The sequence below is a fragment of the Lepus europaeus genome, chromosome 17 (genome assembly GCF_033115175.1).
Source record: "Lepus europaeus isolate LE1 chromosome 17, mLepTim1.pri, whole genome shotgun sequence".
NCBI classification, from domain to species: Eukaryota; Metazoa; Chordata; class Mammalia; order Lagomorpha; family Leporidae; genus Lepus; species Lepus europaeus.
In genome coordinates this window covers 77,652,665-77,679,022 of record NC_084843.1, presented here as the reverse complement: position 1 = coordinate 77,679,022, position 26,358 = coordinate 77,652,665, and the positions used below count along the sequence as shown (strand labels likewise).

The 26,358-nt window shown below is 57.0% G+C and overlaps 1 protein-coding gene across 1 annotated transcript; it reads left to right on the top strand.

Annotated features, from left to right (window-relative positions):
• Positions 1–229: 229 nt before the first annotated feature.
• Positions 230–4,591, top strand: C17H10orf71 (chromosome 17 C10orf71 homolog). The gene has a single exon (XM_062214885.1). The coding sequence runs from the start codon at positions 230–232 to the stop codon at positions 4,589–4,591; it is 4,362 nt and encodes a 1,453-aa protein (XP_062070869.1).
• Positions 4,592–26,358: the final 21,767 nt, after the last annotated feature.

Sequence of the window (26,358 nt, the reverse complement as noted above, 5' to 3'; positions counted from 1 at the left end):
GCTCCCCTGGCCCGGCAGGCAGTGCCCGTGCAGAGCTGCTCTGCTGAGTGCTCTCCTCACATCCTGTGCTTTTCTTTTACAGAAAACAGAGAAGAAAACAAAGTGCATTTGTACCTGGTCACAGAGGAGCCTGAGTTTTCGGGCAGAGGACTGACCACACCTGACCCAAAACCACTGCCCAAAGGCGCCCGCCGGTTAACCGAGGCCATCTTCCCAGTGCCGTCGGACGATGCAGGGGAACAAGAAGTGCACGGATGGGTTCAGCGACACCTCCAGCATCGGCAGCGTGCTGGACGAGGCCGACAGGGAGGTGAGCAGCCTCACAGACCGTGCCTTCCGGAGTCTGTGCCTCTCCGAGGACCCGTTCTTCCACGACTCCGATCTGGCCCTGTCCCAGGACCCCACCGGCCAGGTGCTCGGGGCGTTCCCCCAGGGCACGGTGAGCCACACCCATAGGAAAAGTGGCATCTGGAGCCAGCTACCGGCGTCGCAAGGCACGGAGCATGCAGGCTGGGCGGCCACCTTCCAGCAGCTACCCAAGTACGTGCAAGGCGAGGAGAAGTACCCCAAGAGCAGCCCCCCGCTGACTCCGGCCCAGAGGAGGCTGGAGGTGCCGGTGTCGGGCCTCAGGAGCGGCAGCAAGCCCATTTCCAAGGTCTCGTCACTCATCAAATCATTTGACAGGCCCGAGAGCCAGCGCTGCGACAGCAGGCCGCCTCCCAGCAAGCCCCCCGTTCTGAAAACCACCCCCAAATTCGCTCCTCTTCCAGACAGCGGAGTCAACTTCTGCTTTGATTCCGCCTTCTTAACCGTCCGCAGAGTGCCCGCCGAGGTGTCCAACACTCATCAGAACAGCCACCAACCCAGCAGGAAGCACGGAGGCCAGGAGTCCCCCAAGAACCCCGACATGGCTTGTCCTGGCTCCGGCAGCTTCCTCCCAGGCACGGACACTGTGGCCAGCTCAGCCCAGTTCCCCTCCCCACCCCACAAGCCAGCCAAGGGCGACCCCGGGAGAGGCAAAGAGTGGGCTCCCAAGGGGACATTTCTGCACAGTGAGAACAGTGCTTTCGAGTCATGGAACGCCCACCAGCCCAAGCTCTTGGAGAGAAAGGATGCCACGGACCCCACCCCAGAAACCAAGGCCCCCAAGCTTTACCAAGATGCGCCCTTGCTAAGGGAGCCCCAGCCCCCCGAGCACAAGGTGTCTCCCTGCCAAGTCCGGGCCAGCTGTGGTCAGGAAGAGAGCAGGTTAGCTGCAGGGGCTCTGTCCACATCAGGACCCTGGGGGCTCAGGGACCCAGGATCCCAGGTGTTCGCGACAGAGGGCAAAGCTGCCAGCTCAGAGCCTGACCCTCAGGTGAAACCCAGCCAGCCTCCCTGGAGGAAACCGAAACTTGGCAAAGGAGGGAAAGAGAATCTACAGGATGGGCCAGAAGGGAAGCAACAGAGCCCCAGGAGGGAGCCGCCCTTGTACACAAAGCACAATCCCCAGGGGCAGTTTCCAGAACAGGAGGCTCCTGACGGGGACCCCAGCCAGCAGTACAGCCCCCCCTTTAACATCAGTAAGCTCCTGACGCCCATCATCCCCACCAAGCATGCTCTGGACGCCTCAGCCAGCCAGCCGCCGGACACAACCCCCTCCCCGCCGGGCCAGCTCAATGGCTACCAGGAGAAGGAGCCCGGCGAATGTCCCTCGCGGGACAGCTACAAGTCCAAGGCCCCCAGCCTGCTGTTCAACCTGAAGGATGTACGGAAACGCGTGAAGAGCACGTACAGCCCCTCGCCTCTCCTGAAAGGGCTGGACGAGAAAAGCAGAGGGAAGGCTGACGGGCAGCAGGAGGCCCTCAGTGACTTGCTGCCCCTTGCCAACGGGCTCGAGGAGAGCCCGCCTCACGAGCTCACCGAGGACAGCCCCGCCGATGCCCCTCCTGCATCCTACACTGGCACCCAGCAGGACCCCGCAGCCCGCCCCAGTGAGACCTCTGCAGGCAGCCATGCAGCCCTGGGCTCGCCTCCGACTCCTGCCCAAGCCCCGTGCTGTGCCAACGGGGAGGCTGCGGAGAGGAGCTGCGATGAGAAGGTTGAAGCCGACGAGGATGGAGAGGCAGAGGTGGGTGCCGCCAGGCCCGGCTTCCGGCCAGACTCCAGGAACCGCCGCCCCAGGAAGCACCTGTCCCTGAAGCTTACATGTGGCTTGGAGTCTGAGGCTGTGGCCGTGGAGACCCAGCAGCTGCAGAATGGGCTCCCGAGATCCATCTCCCAGGACACGGAAGCCGAGAGAGAGCTGGGGCTTCCGAACCTGCACCCGATGCAGAAATTCTCCCCAGGGCCTCTGTCACCGGAGGAGGAAGACGTGTTCTACAGTGACAGCCAGTCTGACTTTACGCCCGGCTTCCAAAGCAAGGCCAAGTTCAGCACCAGTTCCTCGGATCAATCCTTTGCTTCATTCGACGAGCCGCAGAAGCCGTGGTCTGCCGCCACGGCCGCCGAGAGCCAGCGGGACGAGAGGAGGAGTGATGGGAGTGCAGGTGATGGTGAGGAGAAGGAGAAAGGGGGTGCGGGGGGCAGTGAGGCCCAGCCTCAGGCCACCGCCGCCAACGGGAACCAGAAGGAGTGCGCGCAAGAGCACAGGCAGAGGGAAGTGTTGTTGCAGAGAGAAGGGGAGAGACTGCCTGCAGGGAGACAGAGGGAGGCATCCACAGAGGAAGTGACTTTCAGAGGCTCTCAGCCCGAGGCGGTGAGGGACAAGGCCCTGGTGCACGCCAAAGACCCCATCCCCTCGCCACCTTCTGCGGCCAACAAGCACATACTGTTTGCCATCAAAGACAACACACTCAGGGCCACCCCGGTCATCAAGCCGGTGATGCTGCCTCTCCTGAGGGCCATGTCCTCTGAGGGCTCGCTCAGTGGCAGCCACAAAGGGGACGACTCACCCAGGCCAGCGTGGGCTGAGGACGCCCAGCTGGGTGCCCCGGAGAGCCAGGGTAGGCGCGGCAACTGCACCCCTACCAACGCGTGGGGCATGCACCTGAAGCCCGGCGCCCCCCACGGCCTGGAGGACCCGGACACAGCACAGCAGCCCAGGGTGGCCAGGATGGAGGCCTCTCAGCCAGCGCACGAAGAGCTTTTCCCAGATCTGCCACTGGTGAGAGAAGGGGATGGGAGGAAGGCCCCCCTAGAGGTAGCCCGCAAAGCGCCCTGGAGCAAGAGTAGTTCGGCCACGCCCTGGGAAATCCCTACCATCGCTTTAACGGACAGCGACAGCGACCAGGCAACTCAGCCTCGCCCACAGCCGCCGGGCACCTGCTGGGAGGAGCAGGCGCGGGGTTTCCAGGGCCACTTTTTGGCTGCACCCAGAGCAGGGCCCCCAGGGAGAAGACTGCACCCCGGGGAGGCAGCGGCAGTGGCGGCTTCTCCAAACCCCAGCTCCCTGGAGGAGGGCAGTGCGTACTCCCCCGCAGCCAGCAGCCTTTGGGACGACGCTTCCCAAGCCCCCAGCGAACCGGCGGACGAGCCGCCGCGAGCCAGCCCCTGGGCCGGCCCTGGCCAGGCCAGGGTCACGCGGCGCGAGGACCTGACGCACGCCCTGGTGTGGGAGACTGACGGCTCCGATCCCCAACTCGAAGGGGCCTCGGAAGATCTCCGGACGCTGTCTCCGAGAGGCGCGCTGCGGGACGCCTTCCCTAGCCCCGCGGGCCCCCCGGAGAAGCCCGAGTCTCCTGCGCAGCCGCCGCAGCCGGCGCCGCCGCCACCGCCGGAGAGGGCGGCCGGCAAGCCTCCCGCAGTCCCACCCAAAACGGAGAAGGCCCTGCGGCGCGCCAAGAAGCTGGCCAGCAAGCGGCGCAAGAGCGAACAGGTGCGGGAGAAGCCGCCCGAGCCTGGGGACGCCACGCCCGGCGCCACCGCCGAGGACTGGGCACGGGCGGAGCGCAGGCCGCCGTCCCCGGGAGACGGGCCCCGGCCGCGGTGCGCCGCGCTGCGCTCGCTGCCGCCTCCCGCGCACCGCCACTCGGTGTCCGGCTTCCCGGAGCCCGTGGGGAGGTGGCCCGGAGGCCCCCAGGCGCTCACACCCCTGCCCCCGTACCCCGCCACCCAGAAGGTCCTCCAGGACCCGCAGTCCGGGGAGTATTTTGTCTTCGATTTGCCGCTGCAGGTGAAGATCAAGACCTTCTACGACCCCGAGACGGGCAACTACGTCAGGGTCCCGATCCAGGCCTCCGCCGGGGGCTCCCCGGAGCCGCCCCCGGCAGACGCCCTGGCGGCCCCGTACGTCCTGTACCCGAGCTGCCGGCCGGTGCCCGTGACCGCCCTGAGGCCGCTGCGCTGCTCCTCCCAGCTGGCCGCCCCCACCTTCCTGCGGCAGGCACCCCGCGCCCTCGAGGGCGCCCGCGCGCGGCCCCAGAGCGCCCACGACGTGGGACTGCAGCTGAGCGCCGGGCCCCGGAGCGAGCCCGCCCCGCACGCCGCCACTGCCGCCCAGCGCCCCCGGGGGCTGCCCAGGAGCCCGGACGGGGCAGGCGCGGAAGCGCCGGACCTGGGCATCATTTCCACCGATGACCTGGAGGACTTCGCCACCGAGGGCGTTTCTTGAGGGTCTCGAGAGCCTGACCCCACCCCATCCCACCCCCACCAGAGCTGAAGGCCCCTTCCCCCAGAGCCGCCCACGAGTGCACCTGCACCGGAGACATCAATAGGCCCCAGACATTCGCCACCAGCAGGTGCAGGTCCTGAGACAGCCGGGCCTCTGAGGGAGGGGGCTGCTTGCATAGCCTGGACTCTCTGGCCTCCTTGGCGATCTGGCCCCCTCACTTCCTCTCGCCCTGCCACTAGCATGGGTGGGTCACGGGACACTGGGGCTCTAAGGGTGCACTAATGCTGCACCCAACCTGCCCGCTCCTAGATCGGAGAGGCCCCGAGAAGTGCTGAGCCCTGCTATGGGCCCCGAGCACCCTACGGGGCCACACACCACACCACCCCGACCCCCGCCTCCCGCCAGGGGCCAGGCAGCACAGGGGTCCTGACGCTCCAGGACCTAGCCGAGGCCATGTCCCAGATATGATGAGCTCAGAACGGATTTACTTCACCAGGGAAAATTTGTCTCCAGAAGCTTCTCCCCCATCAAAAGGAGGCCACCTTTTACAAAGTGAAACAAGTTTGCGGATGCAGTTCTGTCCTGTCTTTCTGTGAGCAGTGGGGGGTTGTGGGGCAGGGGATCTCTGCCAGGAAGGAGAAAGGGAGACCCTCAAAGATGGCCCAGGGAAACTGAGTCAGGCCCTGGCTGCGCCAGTGTAGTGAGCGGTACCTGCCCCAGCCTCCGGGGATGTAGAGAAACCATCTGAATGAGAGGGGAGGCAGCATGTGGCACCGCCCCTCTGAGAGTCTCAGAGCAGGTGCACAGGCAGGTGCACTGGGGCGGGGGGAGCTGTGCCAAAGCCGCTTCACTTCTGTTCTGGGAAAGACCCACTCCCTTGTTTATGTGGGGACCGTGGAGCCCTGAGTGTCAGGGGACCGTGCAAAATGCCCGGACTGTTCTGCTTGCCAGGTCAGCCCACGCCACCACTGAGAACTGCTGAGTTGCAGGCTTGCATGCATTTGGGGCCTCTGAGCTGATTCTGAATTGTGATTTGGGGTCAGGGTCGTTCACCTGTTTGCTTTCCCAACAGGTACAGCCATACTTGAATTTCGTTATGACAGTGCTGCACAAAGCCCCACCCCATCCCAGTGCTCTGAATTTGGCTACCTCTGGTTTGCCAGCCAGGTGAGCAGCTGTGAGAGCAGGCATGCCGTTGTCCTGCAAATCTGGCTGCGTGCGAGGAGAGCAAAGTCCTGCCTTGATGCCACCCCCACACCGAGGTTCACTCCACTTTTTTCATCTTCCTAAAATAAGAAAAAGCATGCCTCGCTTTAACATCCACAGCGCCCTCACCTCAATGACAACCGTGGTGACAGCAACTGTGTCCCCACAAGGAAAACCATCACTTTGGGGCATTTATTTGCCTCTGTCTTAGACATAGTGCTAGTGGGACTGTGGGTGGAGCTAAAGCCCCAGGGACAGGTGTATAGAGAGCAGTCCCCTTGGCTGGGCTCTGGCAGCTTGCAGCATCAAGGGAGTCCAGCCAGAAGGAAGCCCTCGCTTGCTCACTGCAAAACGCCTGGGATCCTGGAAGCAGAGGCCTCCAGGGGACAGAACTGACAGTCACTACCTGAGGACAGCTCCTTGGCCAGGGATGGCTCCTCTCTGTTCATCCCTAAGAGAGGCCATTTGTGCCTCCTTCCCTTCCCCCTTTTTCTTTCTTCTGTCTCTCCTCCCCCCAACCTCTCTCTCATTCCCCCTCCTCTTCTTCTCTTCCTTCCTTCCTCCTCTCTCTCTGTCTCTTTCTCTCTCTTTCTTTCTTTCAATTTATGTATTTATTTGAAAGGCAGAGTTCCAGAGTTAGAGAGGAAGAGAGAGAGAGAGAGAGAGAAATTGAGAGGGAGAGACAGAGAGAGAGATCTTCCATCCAGTGGCTCACTCCCCAAATGGCCAGGGCTGGGCTAATCCAAAGCCAGGAGTCAGAAGCTTCTTCCAGGTCTACCACATGGGTGTGGTGGCCCAAGGACTGGGCCATCCTCTACTGCTTTCCCAGGTGCATTAGCAGGGAGCGGATCAGAAGTGGAGCAGCCAGGACTTGAACCGGGATCCATATGAGATGCAGGTGGCAGCTTTACCCATTACACCACAGTGCCTGCACCACAGCGCCAGCCCCACCCTCTCTTTTACAAACAGTTGCACTGTGCCAGGCACTTCGATGGGTGCTAAACACACCGGAAATATGAGATCTGGTCTCTGCACGCAAGACACTAAACTCTACCAGAGGAGAAAGACAGCCACGTGTTAGCCATTGCCTAGGTTGCTCTGAGCGGCTCCTAGCTCCCGCTGGAAGGAAGAGAGGCTTCCTCTGGGAGATGGGGCATGACTTGTCAGCCAACACCAACTGATACGTCAGCTTAGGAGAAAACCAGGCTTCTCCCAGCCCTAGTCTTCGATCACAGATGGCATCGATTAGATGCCGATAGATTTGCCTTACCGCATCAAGGTGCATTGATCTAGCAAATTGTTCTTGAACGTTTCCAAGCAGCAAGAGCTGAGGCAGTGCAGCTCCCCTCTTAAGATAAGACCTTTCTTGATATGCTCCCTTCGGCTTTTGGGCCGACATGTCACTCATCTGACCTGCTCACACAATCTACCGTTGTGTTATAGGACGGTGGTGAGAATTATGAAAACATAGTTTCTGGAAACTGTGGGTGTCTCTCACATCTTCTGTCTGGACACTGACCCTTTGTTTTTTCATGAGTCAGGGCCTCTCTCGGTGTCCCTGGGGAGGGCACATACATGTGGAGCATCTCAAAGGCACAAGCGAAGGTCCTGGGGCTGGTCAGCCAGAAATGACCAGGAGTTCCCATTGTGCAGCCTGTGCCTGAGTTGGGGGCGCTGAGCCTGGTCCCAGTGAAGTTTTCCATGTTGGCACCACTGAAGGAAAGGCACGGGAACAGGATGTAGCCACCCACGGTCACACCGCCTCCCAGGAAGGGCTCTGCCGGGGACGTGGGCCTCTCCTGCTTCTGATGGACCCTTTCATCTGTGGTCCCCGGCCCAGCTGCCTCACCATCACCGGGAGTCTGTGTGAAACCTCAGCACGCATCCTCACCCGGTGCTCTCAGCCTCTGCTTGCCTGGAGAGAACATGCAGGGGAGGCAAATGTATTGGAGGTCTTCGCGGCTCTGCTGCACAGTCCTGCTTGCTTAGCTGGGTGGCAGAGCTGCAGGGGGCGGGGCCACGCTCAAGGTGAGCCGGAACCTCTTAAAGACTAAGAGCTGCCTGCACGCAACCTAGCAGCTTGGGCAGGTAGTGAGCTCCCCGTGAGTGGGGATGTACAACAGAAACTGGCGCCCCCTTTCCTTTTTTTTTAAGATTTATTTATTTATTTGAAAGTCAGAGTTACACAGAGAGAGAAGGAGAGGCAGACAGAAAGAGAGATCTTCTATCCGCTGGTTCACTCCCCAGATGGCCACAATGGTCAGAGCTGAGCCAATCCGAAGCCAGGAGCCAGGAGCTTCTTCCAGGTCTCCCACATGCGTGCAGGGGCCCAAGCACTTGGACCATCTTCCACTGCCTTCCCAGGTACATTAGCAGGGGGCTAGATCAGAAGTGGAACAGCCAGGACTTGAATCGGCACCCATATGGGATGCGGGCACTGCAGGTGGCAGCTTTAACCCCCTACACCACAGCGCCGGCCCCAGATCGAAAGCTTTTGACGAATGTTCAGCAGCACTGATCACTAGGGAAGTGCAAACGGGAGCCACCAGTAAGACGGTGCTATGAGAGCAAACAAGCAACAACAGAAAACAGAAATGAGATGGCAAGGATAACGGGTAAACCCTGTGCACCACTGGATGGTCCCAGAGGCAGCCTGGGCACCATCCCGGTGCTCTGAATTCCTTGCCCCCAATTCAAACAGGCCCCAAACCTGTCACTGCTGCTCCCCAGGGTCCATCAATCCATCAGCCATCTGTACCCCCACGGTCACCCCACACGCCCTGATTGCTGTCAGAGACTCCTGACTGCCCCCACTACCAAGGGGACCCCCTTTCCAAACGACTCCCCACCGCGGTGCCCAAGGTCCCAACCCTGATCCAGAACATGCTCACCCAGGGAAGAGCTGAGCTCTAGGATCCAGTGAGCAAGGTCAGCAGGTACTGCAACCCCGGGGGGACTCATGGGAAATGGACAAGAGCAGACCGCAAACAACAGGCCAATAGGAAGCGGACCACTGAGGACCACACTGGGGACCCATAAGCAGGAGACAGGAGAAGGCAGTGAGCTTAGGGCCCCCTGGAAGCAGACGAGGGGACACCAGCCGGGAGAGGGTGATGGCGGAGAAGGGAGGGAGGCTGTCACTTTATTAACTCAGCTCCTGGCCTTCTCTTGTGCATCTCCTGTGCACCCTAGGGTGCCTCGCCTTGGACACATTGTCCTTCACGGGGGCTGTCCCTGACGCCCTCAGTGCTGGGCATCTACCTTGGTCCACCAGCACCACGCACCCCCCAGGGTGCTGTACATATCGTGTGTCTCCTTTGCCCACCCGGTGGACATTTTCTGCAGGGAGGGCTCTGGCCTGTAGGTTCTCGATGCATCTCCAGGGGCTGATGCAGATCGCCAGTAAACATCGAATACACTAGAATTCTTATTTTAAAGTTGAGTTGAAGCCCATTACAAAAAAAAATGGGAGAGCAACCAGTGCCGTTGTGACTGCATTTCCATACTTTCCCTAACAGTTTGCTTGAACAGGTGAACCTTGGACAGGTGAGCACAGGTTCTGTGCTCCCCTGATGGCTGTGTCATGGCAGCCGAGTAGGCTACACCCCAGCCCACCCCCCAGTGGGGTGTCAGGGACTGGAGGCCCAAGAACAGATGTCTTGCCGCGTAGCCCTAAGTGCGTACCACATTTAACTAATGTTTCCTTGATGAGAGGGCCAGCCCTTGCCAGCAAAAAGAGGCCAAAAGCCTTGCCCAGCACTCAGAGCGACATCCAAAACGCTGATGAGAACCGAATTAGCGTTCGGCTTCGTGACCAGGCAATGATGAGCGCATTAGGCAAATTGTGTGAGGTGAGGTTGGTGATGGGGCCTGGATGCTGGCTGAGTGCCACGGGGGACCACGCGGCAGCCCGCTGTCTTCCAAAGTCTTTTCGTCCTGTCTGGTTGCCAAACGGCAGGCCAGGCTAAGTGGTGGCGGGGGCTTCCCCTGGAAGCCGCCTGAGAAAGATCAAGGGTACGATAGCCTGAAGGTTTCTTTTCTCTCTCCTGTCTCCCATGGTTCAATGCACCCAATTTTAGTTCCATAAACATGGAAATAAATATTAGCACAGGGAAAAATCGGCTCTAACGGACAAAGAGCACCACTACCTAAAGCCTCCACCTAGCTAGGTGTCAACCTGTGACACTGATATATGACCGAGCACAGAGGAGCGACAGAAAATTCTAGAATAACAGCAAGGCATCCGACATTTTGTATTTCAGTTTCCCGGTGAATTTTTGAGACAGGTGATTCTGGAGGCTCTTGGAAAGTCAAATCAAATGCTGCGAGATATTTCTAGATCTAGATGTTTCCAGATGCTCTAGAAAGTTCTCCCAGCTTCCTATGAGTATGTTCTTGAGACTCCAAAATCTTGAAACCAGTTGGCCCCAGCTAAGGGTACTTGTGCAAGGAACACTGACCACACACTGTCTGCCCAGAGGGTGTTACCTTTGCTACGGGACTGGGGAAAACCTTTGCCGCTTGCACTCCGCAATGGGGGGAGGTAGAAGCTTCCAGAAGCCAGGAAAATGCCCCAGTCATATTTGAATCTAGTCTGAGTCTTCCGGGCTGATGACCCTCAGCTCTATGTTGCTGGCCCTGAAGATGCTCTAGGCCCTGTCAAATTGTCGGTGTGACTTCCTTCTCTCTGTTAGGCAGCGACTCCAGCGAGCCAGGTGTGACAGGTGGGTCCGTCCAGGTATATCTGTGGATGCATCCAGGTAGGCCATTCTGAATTAAACCAAGACCTTTCGGACTTTTTTTAAAGGATTTTATTTATTTGAGAGATAGAGTTACAAACAGAGAGAGGGAGAGACAGAGAGGTCTTCCATCCGCTGGTTCACTCCCCACATGGCCACAACAACCAGAGCTGGGCTGATCCGAAGCCAGGAACCAGGAGCTTCTTCCAGGTCCCCCACGTGGGTGCAGGGGCCCAAGGACTTGGGCCATCCTCTACTACTTTCCCAGGCCACAGCAGAGAGCTGGATCAGAAGTGGAGCAGCTGGAACTCGAACCTGTGCCCATATGGGATGCCAGCACTGTGGGCGGCGGCTTTTCCCACTACGCCACAGCACTAGCCCTGACCCTTTGGTCTTTTAACACATGCCAAAATTAGCTATAGAACTTGAACCTGACAGCCAATATGGGGAGCATTTTCATGTTTTCTAGTAAATTGAAGATGCCAGCAGCCCCACAGAAATCTAATTATTCGACAAGTAGCTGAGTACTCTATGCACAAAGCGACAGTCGCTGAGTGGCTGCGGGCACAGAGCTCACTCGTGTCCGTCACAAGTGGTGGATGCACCTGTTCGTTACAGAACCATCTCCCAGCACAGCCACACCTCCCAGTCTGCACTGATTGGCTCCCTCACGAAGACACATTACTATAAATAAAATTAATAAATACACGTGGATATAATCTCGTGCCTAAAAGCAAGAGATTGGTGATGGTTTCAAAAACTAAAGTAAAACAGGGCAGGTATTTGGCCTAGCACTTAAGATGCCACAGCCGGGGATGGCGCTGTGGTGCAACAGGTAAAGTCACCACCTGTAGGGCTGGCATCGCATATGGGCACCGGTTCGAGTCCCGGCTGCTCCACTTCTAGTCCCGCTCTCTGCTGTGGCCTGGGAAAGCAGCAGAAGATGGCCCAGGTCCTTGGGCCCCTGTACCCATGTAGAGACCCACAAGAAGATCCTGGCTCCTGGTTTTGTCCTGGCCTAGCCCTGACCATTATGCCATTTGGAGAGTAAACTAGTAGATGGAAGATTTCTCTCTCTCTCTCTCTCTCTCTCTCTCTCTCTCTCTCTCTCTCTCCCTCTCTCTCTCTCTCTCTCTCTCCCTCTCTCTCTCTCTCTCTCCCTCTCTCTCTCTCTCTCCCTGCCTCTGCCTCTCTGTAACTCTGTCTTTCAAATAAATAAAATAAAATAAAAAGATGCCATGTGCCATATCACAGAGCCTGGCTCCACCCCTGATTCTAGCTCCATGCTAATTCACAGCTTGAGAACCACCGGGGATGGCTCAGTTCTTGGGTTCCTGTCAGCCGGGTGGGAGACCTGGATTGAGTTCCTGGCCCCCAGCTTCAGCCTACCCAACCCAGTTGTTGCAGGTTTTAAAGGAATTAACCAATGGATGGGAACTCCCTCTCTCCCTCCCTCCCTCCCTCCCTCCTTCTCCCTCCCTCCCTCCTTCTCCCTCCCTCCCTCGCTCCCTCCCTCCCTCCCTCTCCCTCCCTCCCTCCCTCCCTCCCTCTCTCTCCCTCCCTCCCTCCCTCTGTCTCTCTCACACACACACATACACACACACACACTCCTACCCTCCCAAAAAACAAATAAAATAAATTTTTAAAAATTTAAACAAATTGTTAATAGATTGGTACCAATATAGAATATAGAGTATTCCTACAATTAAATACTATATAGCAAAAATTACAAGTAAATGTAAATTACACGTGGAAAAACACATATGACTCTTCCCAATTTAGTGTTCACAGGACTAGAGTGGCAGAAGATTGAAAAAGCAGCAAATAAGGCAGGAATGGCCCCAGTAATGGCATCCAGCAGAGATTTTAGAGCAAGGAATAAAAAGGAGCTTCTAGGCCGGCTCTGCAGCTCACTAGGCTAATCCTCTGCCTGCGGCACCGGCACACCGGGTTCTAGTCCCAGTTGGGGCGCCGGATTCTGTCCCTGTTGCTCCTCTTCCAGTCCAGCTCTCTGCTGTGGCCTGGGAGGGCAGTGGAGGATGGCCCAAGTGCTTGGGCCCTGCACCCCATGGGAGACCAGGAGAAGCACCTGGCTCCTAGCTTCAGATCGGTGCAGTGCGCCGGCCGTAGCAGCCATTTGGGGGGGGTGAACCAACGGAAAAAGGAAAACCTTTCTCTCTGTCTCTGTCTCTCTCTCTCACTGTCTAACTCTACCTGTCAAAAAAAAAAAAAAGAAAGAAAAGAAAAGGAGCATCTAGAATGGGAACTATGAGGACATGACAGTCCTAAATGTGCACCTGCTTAGAAATGGAGCTCAAAACTACAGGAGGCCAACGCAAGTCCCAGAGAAATGGCATTGCGTCCCCAGCAGCCCGGCAAAAGTGCGAGTTCCCAGGGCTGGCAAGGCTAGAGTCTTCTAGAACACTGCTTGTGAGAATATTAGTACGAAGAAGCGGCCTTATGTGTCTGTTGATACAGGACAAGACGCCAGCATTACACAATTTCACTTGACGTTTTAAGGCTAAGGAATTTCTCCCCCACACCCTCTGATTATCTCTGAGATGACTCAAAGACTCCTGTAGCCCTTGGTTGTGTGATGGCACTGGCGTAATCCGGGTGCTTGCTGGGTCTCTTGTTGATGGAAATCTGACAGGAACCAGAGGCAGTGAGCAGAGGGGCCCCCAGATGATCCAAACGCAAAACATTTCAGCATTCAGGAAAAGATGCCGCAGAGCACCTCAGACCACCAGGAGAAGGGCTGCGAAAGCCCGCCCTGGGGAAGAATCCTCTCCGCCGAGAAGCTTCTCAAAGTGTCCATGTGCCCCTCTTGATACCTTTAAAGTCCTCTAAAGAGTAGGTTCTGCAGAGGATCCCAGGAAACCAAAGGACTACAACCCCGGGGACGGTGTTCCGGTCTGTAAACTGGAACAAAAGTCTAAGCAGAGACATCACCCCTTTCAAAAACTTCACTCAAAATGAGTGATAGTCCTAAACATGGGATACAAAACTGCAAAACCCCTAGAAGCCAACATAGAAAGAAATCTAAAGAGCTCGGGTCAGGGGGCTGTCGCTGTGGTGTAGTGGGTTAAGTGCCATCTGCAGCGCTGGCATCCACATGGGTGCTGGTTTGAATCCCGGCTGCTCCACTTCCGATCCAACTCCCTGCTAACGTACCTGGGGAGGCAGTGGAGGATGGTCCAAGGGCTTGGATTCCTGCCACACATGGGAGACCTGGCTGAAGTTCCTGGCCCCTTGCTTTGGCCTAGCTAAGCCCTAGCCATTGTGACCATTTGGGGGGTCAACCAGTGGATGGAAGATCAATCTCTCTCTCTCTCTCTCTCTCTCTCTCTCTCCCTCCCTCCCTCTCCTGCACTCCCTCTCTTGAACTCTGCCTTTCAAATAAATAAGTAAATATTTTTTTAAAATAATTCCTTGCTGTGAATCTAAAACTACTCTTAAAAAAAAAAAAAAAACTTCTCTGGGGCTGGCGCCATGGCTCACTTGGTTAATCCTCTGCCTGCGGTGCCGGCATCCCATATGGGCACCAGGTTCTAGTCCCGGTTGCCCCTCTACCAGTCCAGCTCTCTGCTCTGGCCCAGGAGGGCGGTGGAGGATGGCCCAAGTCCTTGGGCCCTGCACCCGCATGGGAGACCAGGAGGAAGCACCTGGCTCCTGGCTTTGGATTGGCGTAGCTCCAGCCGTGGCGGCCATTTGGGGGGTGAACCAACGGAAGGAAGACCTTTCTCTCTCCCTCTTTTTCTCTCTCACTGTCTAACTCTGTCAAATAAATAAATTTTGAAAAAACTGTGCTAATTTTTAAAAAATGCCAAAAAACCCCAAAAACACAGTGACTTAAAACGCAAACCTTTCTTTTCTCATAGTGTCATGGATTGAGAAAGCAGAGCTGGCTTGGGAGGCATATTCTGGCTGGGGTTTCTCAGGAAATGGGGTCTTTTTTTAAGATTTATTTATTTATTTGAGAGGTAGAGTTACAGACAGTGAGAGGGAGAGACAGAGAGAGAGGTCTTCCATCCACTGGTTCACTCCCCAGATGGCCTCCTGGGGCTGATCTGAAACCAGGAGCCAGGAGCTTCTTCCAGGACTCCCACATGGGTGCAGAGACCCACTACCGCTATTCCGCTACTCCCCCACTCAGAGAATACCGAGAGCGGCCCTATGACATCTGAGGCTGGGGCACAAGAGGGGATACCATGTGAGGCGTGAATGCCAAGCCGGCCCTAGGCTGCCGCAGCCCCCACCCTTCCAACCACAGCCACCGTCCCAGGACACCCTGCGAGGGGCTGGAGCCAGGCACCTGCCGTGCCTTTCCTGCGTTCTCCGCCCACTGGTGCTGTCTTCGGCAACGCACTCCGAAGCCACCCATCACTCATCCGTAGAGAACCTGAGCAAGGGATTGTTACTCCAGCAGGTTTCCACTCTGCCCTCCTGTGCTACAGAGAATAAGGGAAAGGTGTCATGTCTGTGTTTCTGTTCCCTGGGGGCCAGCATGGAGGAGGAGGCAGCTGGTTAGAAAGAGAGCAGGAAGGGAATCCTTGGGGGTCTGGCCAGTCTGACCCTGCTCACCTGTGGGCAGGAACATGCTCCTTCCCACAAAGCCCAAGGCCAACGGGCCTCACCCCTGCAGCTCTCCACATACCTTCCCCTTCAGAAAGATGCCCCGTGCCCAGGCAGCCTACATCGAGAATGGGAACCCCACCATCAGCCTCTGGCCCAGGGCCTACAGGCTTTGAATGCTGCCTGGAGGCATAGCTGCCCCTACAGTGGAAGGCCAGGTACACCTGTCCGTTCCTGGGACACGGGTTGAGCCTGCAGCCGTGGTGGGTCAGGCAATGGGGGCGCCTGGGCTGCGTGGGGGCAGAGGTAACAGGTGCCCCCCCAGGTCTGCTCTGGGAGCATCTTCTCAGCTGCACAGCCCTGCTCAGAATCCAATAGCAGCAGGTGGGCCTGGGGAGGGTGTTGGGGTCAGGATTCCGTCAAAGTTAAAGACAACCAGAGAGCGAGCTCCAAAGAGTGGCAATACTTGTTTGGGACTGGCAAGGCACTGGAAAGGGAACTTGCAGGCCTGCTAAACTGCCCGTGTATCCAGGAGGCTGCGGCCAAGGGCAGATGTTAAAGACCCAAAGGGGGCCATTTGCAGGAGCAGCTTGGACGGGGCTCTCTGACGCTGGAGGCCAGAGGCGAGAGCTGGGGTCAGCCCTTTCGTGGAAGTGCACTGATGGACAACGGCTCTGCCCAGAGCAGCAGACTTTGCCTGAACGATCACCGTCCACAGACTGCTGCAGACAAACTGTTACAGCGGTCTGTGCATACGGGGCGGGCATCGTGGTGCAGGGGGTTAAGCCGCCACTCCAGACGCCAGCATCCCGCATGATAGCACAGGTTCAAGTCCTGGCTATTCCAGGCTGCCAGTCCAACTTCCTGTTAACACTCCTGGGAAGGCAGCAGGTGGATGATCCAAGCGCTTGCCTCCCTGGCACCCACATGGGAGACCCAGATGGAGCTCCAGATTCTTGGCTTTGGCCTGGCCCAGCCCTGGCTGTTGTGGCTATTTGGGGAGTGAAATAGCAGATGGAAGTCTCTCTCTCCTTCTCTTTCTGCCTTGCAAGTCAATCAACAAACCTTCAAAGAAAAGAAAGACACTTGCCCACCATGGGGGCTCCTGGCAGGAGAAGGAATCTCTTTAGGGCCCCTGGAAATCCCGAGAGGAAGCGATGCCCTCTGCCAGGCAGCCACGAGCCCTCCCCCTTCATAGCCCGCGCTCTCCGACTTGTCTGGGGTCTGATCAGAATGATAGCATCTCGGTATCATCACCCTGCTCCGTTCTAAGTCCTAAAGAGGGACAGAGGGCCAGCAGGACAAGAAGCTGCTCAGGCCCCTCCTCCCCAGGGGTGGGGGGCACCTGGGGCTGGGCGGGGTGAGGCAGAGGCCACGGGGAGCGCGGTGGTGGGGCAGGGAGGGGCGGGGCCGGGCCCTGCTCCCACACCCCCCTCCCTCCAGTCTCACCCCACTGAGTAAACAGAGATGCCTTCCCCATAAAGAGGGCCTCCGACTGATGCCATTACTAATCGCTGGCAATAAAACCGCTAAATAAAGAGCAGAGACGCAACGATACATTGGCGAGAGGGAGGCCCGACAGGGCGATTAGACTTGAGAGATGAACGCGTGCGTGCAGACGTCACCACCGGGCATGCATTATTAATAAAAGAGACATTGCGCTCAGTCGGTAGTGAAAGCCAAGGGGACCCCAGCGTCCTCCTCTGCCCCCATCGAGTCTTCCAGCCCTGACTCGAGCTCTCGCTGATAGGAGCTCCCAGACTGAGTGCCTGGATGGGGCTGTCCAGTTCCTGCCTCCCAACCCCAGGGATCCCTACTGCCCACCCAGGTCCCACTCTTGCTTCTTAAGGGGGTGCTGGTGTCACCCATGACGGTTGCATGACAAAGCTCCTGGTCGCTTGCAGCTTCAAGCAGTCAGGGTTTAGGACCTGGCCCATTGGCGGGGGCAGGAAGTGGGCGTGGTTCTGGGACACCTCAAGCTGCTGGCACCTGGCTGCAGTGCCATCTGAGGACTGCTGGGGAAAGAGACCTCCATGTTCCTCGGGTCCTTGAGATGGGGGCCGTGGGAGAAAGAGAAGCAGGCGCCCAGGAGGGAGCCCAACCTGAGATGTGACATCCCACAGGGGCTCCCACTGCTTGCAAATGCGTGGCTCAGTCTAGCCCAAACCCGAGGCCAGAAGACTGTGCAAGGGGCCAGCGTTGTTGGGGTCACTTTAAGAAGCTGCCTGCCACACCCGCCGGGAGGTGGGAATGAGAGGGAGCTGAGAGGCAGGTGGGGCTGCCAGCTGACCGGAAGCCAGAGCCAGAGAGAATAAAAGGAAGGGAGTGACAGAGGGACAGAGGAGTCCCTCCTGGGACCCAGCTGATCCCTGAGGTCCAGCTCTACCGCCCAGCTGCCAGGAGACACAAACAAGAGCCAGCACCATGCACTTGCTGGGTGCAAGCTCATCTTGGCCAAAGACCTCAGTTAAATCACCTCTTCTTTTTTTAAAGATGTATTTTTATCTACCTGAAAGAGTAACGCAGAAGAGAGAGACAAAAAGAGAGAGAAGAGATCTTCCATCCGCTGGTAAACTCCTCCCCAAAGAACCGCAATGGCCAGACCAGGCTGTAGCCAGGAGCCAGGAGCTTCTTCCAGGTCTCCCATGTGGGTGCAGGGGGCCCAAGGACTCAGGCCATCTTCCACTGTCTTCACAGGCTCATTAGCAGGGAGCTGGATCAGAAGCGGAGCAATGGGACTCGAATTGACACTCTTATTCCAATGAAATATTCCAAAAGGGAGTTGGACTTCAAAGGTTCACCGTGCACTTGTTTCTTGATCTGTGTCAACGTGTGTGCACACCTACATAGCAGCCACATTGATGTGCAAACCATCTATGCATCCATATGCCACTACGTCAACACGGCCAGTCTCAGGGGGCCCTGCTCTGTGTCTGGGACTCCCGCTCTTGGCCCTGGAAGAATAGGGCATGGGGTTCCTGGCTCCCTGCATCAACAGACAGGGAAGGAAGGTTCGTGCCTCAAAGCAGGCAGGGCAGAGCAGGATGCCTCTGCCCTGCCCACAAAGCCAGGTGGGCTGCACGGCGTGGTGTTCACTGAAGACAGTGCTTCTACCTTGGGGCAGCAGTGCCGAGCTTGGGGAAATTCTGGTCCCGCTAATCACCAGCCGTTCGACTCTGGAAAAGTCATTTATCCCCTCCCTCTGAGCACCAGTTATTTCAGCTACAAAATCAGAAAGAGAAAACAATGCCAGCTTCTGGGACAGTGCCTCCGTCTGTGTTCTCATACAGCAAGGAGACTCTCAGCAGGTGCAGCCGTGGTCTTGAACTCCCTAGTTTCTAATATCACACGTCAGTCAATCGTTAACGTTCTTTACCAAGGGGTCCACCCCAGGTAGGCTGTGAAAGCAGCACAGCTGGACGAAGAGCAGGGTCTGACAAGTGCAGGTGAGCGTCAGAAGCAATGGGCGAGAAGCACCTGGCACACAGGTGGTAGCAATGAAGAACAAAGGTCCTAGCACCAAAGACAACATCAGTCCATCAGTGCTGCGGCCCTTGATGCTGCGATATTCCCGGCATCCCCCCCTGGGGGAGACCTCGGACCCCTACCCTGGTTCATGGGCCACCAGCTCCTCTCCTCCACCCCACCCCCTCCCCCAGTCCTTTCACTTGGGACTACATTGACTCTTTACATGTGCATATATATATTTGAAAGGTAGACAGAGACAGAGAGACCAAGATCTTCCATCCACTGGTTCACTCCCAAATGACTGCAATGTCTGGGGCTGGACTAAGACAAAGGCAGGAGCCAGGAACCCCGTCTGGGTCTCCTATGTGGGTAGCAGTGAACCTGCTGTGCCACAGCGCCAGCCCCCCTACGGACTCTTGGCATAAATATATCAACTTTTCCACCAGCAGAAAGTCCACATATTTTACTAAGTCAACTTTCTCCACAAAAGTTACACGTTGGCACACCAGCCAGTGAACAGGCATTTTAAGCCATGTTTGATTCAACATAGCTGTCAGTACATAAGCGTTTGGGTCACACCATATCACTGGCCCTCAGTATATTACAATAAAGAAAAGTAGGGGCTGGCACTGTGGCGTAGTAAGCTAAGCCACTGCCTGCAGTGCCAGCATCCCAGGTTCTAGTTCTGGCTGCTCCACTTCTGATCCAGCTCTCTGCTGTGGCCTGGAAAATCAGTGGAGGATGGCCCAAGTCCTTGGGTCCATGCACCTACGTGGAAGACCTGGAAGAAGCTCCTGGCTCCTGGCTTCGGATCAGCTCAGCTCTGGCTGTCACGGCCATTTGGGGAGTAAACCAATAAATGGAAGATATCTCTCTCTCTCTCTCTTTCTTCTCTCTCTCTGTAACTCTATGTCTCAAATAAATCAAATCTTTTAAAAAGATATCTAGGAAGTGAAGAAAGAAAGAAAAGTGCAAAGGGGGACAGTAAGCTGCTACCTAGAACTTAAGCAGGAAAAAAAACTCCAGCCTCTGCTCTCTCTGCTGTGTGCGCGGCGCAGGCTACACTGGGTGTGCACCTGTACAAGGATTACGTCAACCCAAGAGCATTAGCCAAATGCTAGGAGGAAGCAGGAAGCTTTGGGAGCTCTAAGTGCATCAATAGAAGGAATGGATTAGCAAGCGAGCTGCAAAAGAACATTCCAGAAGCTGAACTACAGCCCTGATGCGGCAGCCACCCCCGCCCCCCTGAAGAAGAGACATGTGTTTAAAAGGAAAGACGCCAAGAGCATGTGACATGCTACCGCTGGAAAGGTTGCCTCCAACCCGTGCAGAAGTGTGGACTTTAAGCCGTAAGGTTCAGAGACTGATGGCGTCAGGGCGGAGAGCTGAGCGGATCATGGTGTCTCGGAGAGGCGTGGTGTTGGGAGAGGTGAGCCGGTCACCAGGCACTCGGTTCTTTCCTAGCTTCCATCTCTGGCTCCCAGCTCACCGAGGCTGGCCCCTCCACATTCACTCCACCATGGCCCGCCCACACAGATGCCAGGCCCGAGGGGCTGCCAGATGTTGAAATAAACTTGTTCCTTTCAAGTAACAAAAAACCCAACCAACACCAATGAACATACACATTAGGGGCGGAGTGTGAATTTTATGGAGAATCTACGTGTGGGTTTCAAACTTTTTTGCACCAAAATAAACTTACCTTTTAATTCCGTTTTTCTGAGAACTTTTTGAAGGATCCTTGTATGGATTCATCTCTCTGGTGCCAATATCAGGCCCCTGCATTGTGGTATAGCAAGTTAAACCGCTGCCTGTGAGGCCGGCATCCCATATCAGAATACCTGTTCAAGTCCTCACCGCTCTGCTTCCCATCCAGCTCCCTGCTAATGCACCTGGGAAAACAGCGGAAGGTGGCCCAAGTTCTCAGGCCCCTGCACCCACAGTGGGAGACCTGGAAGAAGCTCCTGGCTCCTGGCTTCAGCCTGGCCCAGCCCTGGCCATTGTGGCTATTTGGGGACTGAGCCAGCAAATGGAAGATCTCTCTCTCTCTCTCTCTCTCTCTCTCTCCTTCTTTCTCTTTATCTCTGGCTTTTAAATAAATAAATATTTTAAAAATGTAACCAGCAAATAGACTCATTTATAAAGAAAACAGAATGCAGGACAGCGCTGTCGCATAGCAGATAAAGCCACTACCAACAGTGCCAGCACCCCATAAGGGCTCCGGTTCAAGTCCCGGCTGCTCCACTTCCGATCCAGCTCTCTGCTATGGCCTGGGAAAGCAGCAGAAGATGGCCCAGGTCCTTGGGCCTCTGCACCCACGTGGAAAGACCCGGAGGAGGCTCCTGACTCCCGGCTTCAGATAGGTGCAGCTCCAGCCATTGCAGCCATCTGGGGAGTGAACCAGCGGATGGAAGACCTATCTCTCTCTCTCTCTGTCTCTCCTTCTCTTTCTGTGTAACTCTGACTTTCAAATAAATAAATAAATCTAAAAAAAGGAAAACAGAATGAAAAGATAGATTTATTTTGGTGCAAAAAATTTGAAATCCATGCAAGTAGACATCTTCACAAAGTTGGTGGAAAATGCCTATTACCAAAAAAACTGCGTAAATTTCATATTTTGCATAAAAATACACTTTAGCTCTATTTTTCCACAAACTTTTTTACAACACTCTTTCATTTTTGTGTATGTGTTTATTTCTTTGAAAGGAAGAGGGAGAAGAGATCTTCCATCTGTTGGTTCACTCCCCAAGACGCCTGCAATGCCTGAAGCTGGACCAAGCTGAATCCAAGAGCCAGGCACACAAACCCAGTCTCCCAGCGGGAGTGGTGGGGACCCAGGCACTTTTCATCTGCTGCCTCCCAGGGTGGCCGTGAGCAGGATGCTGGATTAAAAGCGGAGCCAGGATTGGAATGCGGGCACTCCAACGTGGGGTTCACGTGTCCCAAATGGTGACTTAACCACTGAGCCAAAAGCCCACCCCTGCCAAAAAAATATTTTTAAAAATTAAAAACTAAACCCTTGAAATTCTCTCAGATACCCAGGAGAATTGTAGGCGGCATCTCCAGGTGATATTTGCACACCCATAGGCACAAAAGAATTATTCACAAGAGCCAAAAGGTAGAAGCAAGCCTTGCGTCCAGCGGTGACACACGGATAACCGGAAAAGTGATCAACCCAGGCGATGACCCACACTTCAGGCTCAGAAAGGAAAGAAATGCCAACACTGGCCATCGTGTGCGTGGCCTGGGGGGAGGAAGCCAGCAGGAAAAGACAAACACTGGATGAGCAGCAGGGAGCTACTCCGGTCGCTCCTCTGCAGTAGTAACAGGCTCGACATCTCAACCTGCCTAATCCCCACTGCCCCCATTATGCAGGTGAGAACACTGAGGCTCAGAGACCGCAAGGAACCTGGCAAGGTCTCACAGCCAGCAGGTGGCGTGGGATCCTGAATCCAAGGCCAGGTCTGGTGAGAGCCCGCCCCCACACCCCCCAGGCTAGGCTCCCTCCCCCAACGCCCAGGCCCCGCCTCTGACAGCAGGTGCAGAACAAGCCAGTGAGGAGGGGGCGCTAATTCAAGACTGCGGGCTGCCAAGCAGCTGTTCTCTGGGCCCGGGCAGATAAAGTGCTCCACTTAGGAGCAGCTCCCTCCCGGCTGCAGGGCCATTAGCTCACAGACTCCTGCAAAAGCCATTTGGCCAGCGCTGACAGATGTGGCCATTACACAGTCACTTAGCCCCCTCTCAGCTGGTCCAGACCTTGGGAGGGGAGGGGGCCTGCAGGCACGCAAAGCCCTGGGGAGGGTCGGCGAGATGCACTTCCTGGCGGCTCCCTCCTCTCTGCCCTTAGGTTGCATTTTGCCAGGCTGAGTGGATGCGACCTCAGACAGGCCGTGTGCTGCCAATGACCTTGCCCTCCTCCTCCTCCTCCTCCGGAGAGCCCCTCAAACACAGGCTTCACGTGCCCTGCGCCCCGATGCGTCGGAGACTAGGATTTCCGAGAAAGAAATGAGACACCGCGGCTTTCCCGGGGTCACACGGCTAAGAGGGTCAGGCCTCCAGCTCCCAGATCTGTGGTTCTACCCCTGCTCCAGGCTACCACGATCCTGCAGGGGTGTCGCGGGTGTGGGGAACTCAAGCCGTGTCCCAGGAGGGTGTCCAGGGCTGGGGCGGGGCCGGGAGTGGGTTGGGGGGAAGGGGCCAAGGGCAGCTGGCCCCTGCTGAGTGCAACGTGAGCCGGACAGAGGCTGCAGCTGGAGGGCCCACTCCATTGGCAGCAGCCAGCCAGGGAGCTCTGCACCAGGCAGGCCCCCAGCGCCGCGCCATGCACAGCCCAGGCGGGGCTGGCAGCCATCAACAGCTGGCAAGCTCTGCCCCACCCCCGCCCACCACCACCAACAACAACACCGCGGCAGCCAGCAGCAGCTTTGCCTGCCGTGCCCAGCTGCAGCAGGCCAGGGCCCTGGGGCGGCCTGACAGTGTGGCCAGAGCCCTGCCCCAGCCCTGGAGTCCCGGATGCAGCCAGTTCGGACAGGAGGGCTGGCGCTACGGTCTCCAGCAGAATGCTGAAGGGTAATGGCCCATCGCGCACAGCCAGGCTCGAGGAAGAAGCAGATGAGCACAGCAGGTCAGTGGCTCAGCGCAGAGGCCTGGGCGCAGATGGAGAGCAGGCTCCACTCCCGGGCACAGGGCAGAGAGAAGCGCCCGGATGCTCCCAGGCGCCAGGCGGGGCTGCCTTCTACCACAAAGAGATGCTCTCTGGAACGCCCTCCCCGCCCAGATCCCAACTTCTCCACACCCAGGGTGCAGCTGGGTTGGGCTCAGCGGGGAGGGGCCGCTGCTGGTGGGCGTGGTGAAGACTCAAGACCATCTCAGCCTGCAGGCCAGCACTTAGTGAACTGCCCGCTGGGGGCCCAGGCATGCAGGCCAGGGTTCTGCTGTGATCTGGACAGGGCTGGACCACTGAGGATGGCTCACAGGCCCACCTAGGTGTTGCACAGCTCAGGGGCCTTGCTTCCTGGTCACACATAGGAGCTGTATTTGTCAAAGGCTGGGGGACGATTGATCAGTCCGAAGTGTCACTGTCTCAGGAAGCCCACCGGGTCCAGGAGCCTGCCCAACCACCCCCACCCTGTCCCGGGCATCTGTCTTTGAGCAACACAGACATGGTATCCCCGGGTCTCACCTGCCCCAGCGGGCAGGCAGGCGGGCGGTGTGGCCATGGGTCCTGTGGCTCTGAGAGTGGCGCTCACTCCCCAGGACAGGGCAGGGCCCGGCCAGGCTGGAGCAGCTGTTTGGCCATCCCTGATTGGACCAAAGGAGCAGCCCAAGCTGCACCAATCATGTTCACCCCTCCCTGTGGGGCCCCCAAACCACAGGGAACCTGAGCCAGGCTCCCCTCCCCTGCCCCACCGGAGAGGGGCGGAGCTGCAGGGGCAGAGGGAGCCGGGGAGAAGGCAGAGGGGATCGCCAAGGAGAAGCAGAAAGGGGGGGGGGGGGTGTCCCAGCAGGCTCCTGGCTCTCCAGCCTGGGCCATCCTGAGCGGCATAAGACCACCTGCTGGCCTGTTCCTTAAAGGACTCTGACCTACACTGCCCCATGGCTCCCACCACTTGCAACCCCACCAGCCTCCACGAAGACATTGCTCTCCTGCCCCTACGCCAGCTCCTTGCTCCCCATGCCTGGCTCAGGTGCCCCTCCAGGCCCTCAAAGGCCTTCCTCCTTCTGGGGGCTCAGCACGCACCTTCCACGGGGAGGCCTGACGCCTCCTGCAGCCCACCCGGCTGACTCGGGAAGAGGGCATGGCGCTCGCAGCTCCCCCAGGGCTGCATGAGAAGCTCGGCTGTCGCCCTGAACAACCTGTGCAAGCCCCGGCTCTGCGCGAGCCTCGGCGGGTGGGACAGCATCGGACTCCTGTACTGCTATTCCTCCGTGCCAGGCACAGCTGAGCCTTGTACCCTCCCATGCAAGAGGCCCAGGAACTCGTCTTGTGAGCTGATCTCCGGGGTGACGTGGACTAACCTCTGTAAAGGCCCAGGCAGAACGAGACAGTGGGAGAGCCCCAAGGAAGACCTCTCTCTGCAATGGAGAAGCCAGGCTCTGGGCATTCCTGGGCCGGGGCCGGGAGCCTGCCTGTCCCCCAGTGCCCTGTGCCAAGGCCACCTGCCCAACCCCCTCTGTTGCTCCTCCTCCCTCCTACTGAGGCAGGGCTGGGGCTCCATCCTGGCTTTGCTGGTTTCTAGGCCCTTTTCCCATAACCTGGAGTGCATTAAGGAATGTTTTTGAGAACGCTTCAACTAATAAATGAATAATAATCAGCAATCCATCAATCCACCCCTGTGGCCCCACGCCTCCCTGGGCTTCGGTGACAGCCGCCCCCTGGAGGACCATGCCAAGGATGGGCCCTGTAGGAGGCCAGCCCAGGCCACGTGTGTCGGTGCTGGGGCGGAAGGACAAAGCCTGTGTCTCTTACGGGAAAAGCTCTGGCCAGCCCGGGGGATGCCCTGTCTGTCCCAACCCTCTGCTAAAAGGCTCTGAGCCCCGGCCTCTGAGCAAACCTTCTGGAAATTTCTGAAAGGCTCACCCTTTGGCAGCGGTGGGGGACGGATGGGAGGGTGCAGGCTCCGCCCCATTCTGCGGCTGCAGAGCCCAGAGAAACAAAGAGAGGACCTGAGCTCTCGGGCTGTTAGTTTCACTCTCCTAAGTTTATTTGGGTATTGAAACAAAGAGAAAGGATCATGCATCAGTCACGTTGCGCCTTTGTACAACAGAACTAATTCCTCGGCGTCACCGCCCGGCACCCTTGCTTGCTGGCTCTCCCCTTTCTTTCCGTCACGTCAGGCAGACTCCTCGATGCTCTCCAGTTTTGCACAGTCACTGGAGTGTCGCATCATGAATTATTAAATCAGTGCTTCGTGGTAATACATAATTTCTTATCAATTATTCATGCTAATGTGTGTGTAGTTTACTTAATTGTGTTATTGACGATCAAAAGCAATTTCCTGAAAGTCCTCAAGGACACAAAATTTAATCAGCGTAACTACTTTTCAGATACAATGCCGTTAAGTATTCTTAATTTGCCCAACAGTTCACTTATTTATGTACCTTTCTGGAGGAAATACGAGTTTAATCAAACAATTAGATTGAAGAGTTAGGGTACGGAAGGGCTGGCGCGCGCAGCATTGCAACCGAACATTCGTGATTACACGGGAAACGGAAGCCACTTGGCCGCTTTTTTGGCAAATCGGTCCGTCTTGGGAGTCGGCAAGCAAAATACAGCAGGAGGAAGAAGCAGGTCTCTCTGCCTTAAAGGAGACGCTGGGTTTTACCAAAACGCTGGGCAGTCATGGTTGGGGGGGGGGGGGGGTGAGGCAGACACAGTACACTCTGGGGGAAGGGGCAGGGGGTGGTTGCAAAGGGGGCAGGGGACCTGAAAGGAAGCTGTCAGTGACAGCAACTGAAGTGGAAACCCTCAGCGTCACAGCCGCCCACACCAGCAGCAAAAGTCACTGCAGATGGCCACGCACCTGTCAGGTTCCCAGGAGCCTCTGCCAGGGAAGGGGTGCGCTCAAGCGATTGTACACTGACGCTCGGGTCTCCGTCCACGCAGCAGAAAACAGCCACCGTAGACCACAGCAGAAACCTCAACGCGGTTTGGCCCTTTGCTGCTAACTCCCTTCGTCCAACAGGAAGCCATCTGCCCCACGCATCGTGTCTGCATGGACGCCGTTCCCGGCTCCTCTTCTTTCCTACTTTTTTTTTTTCTCCCAAGTCAAAAAGCAGCTC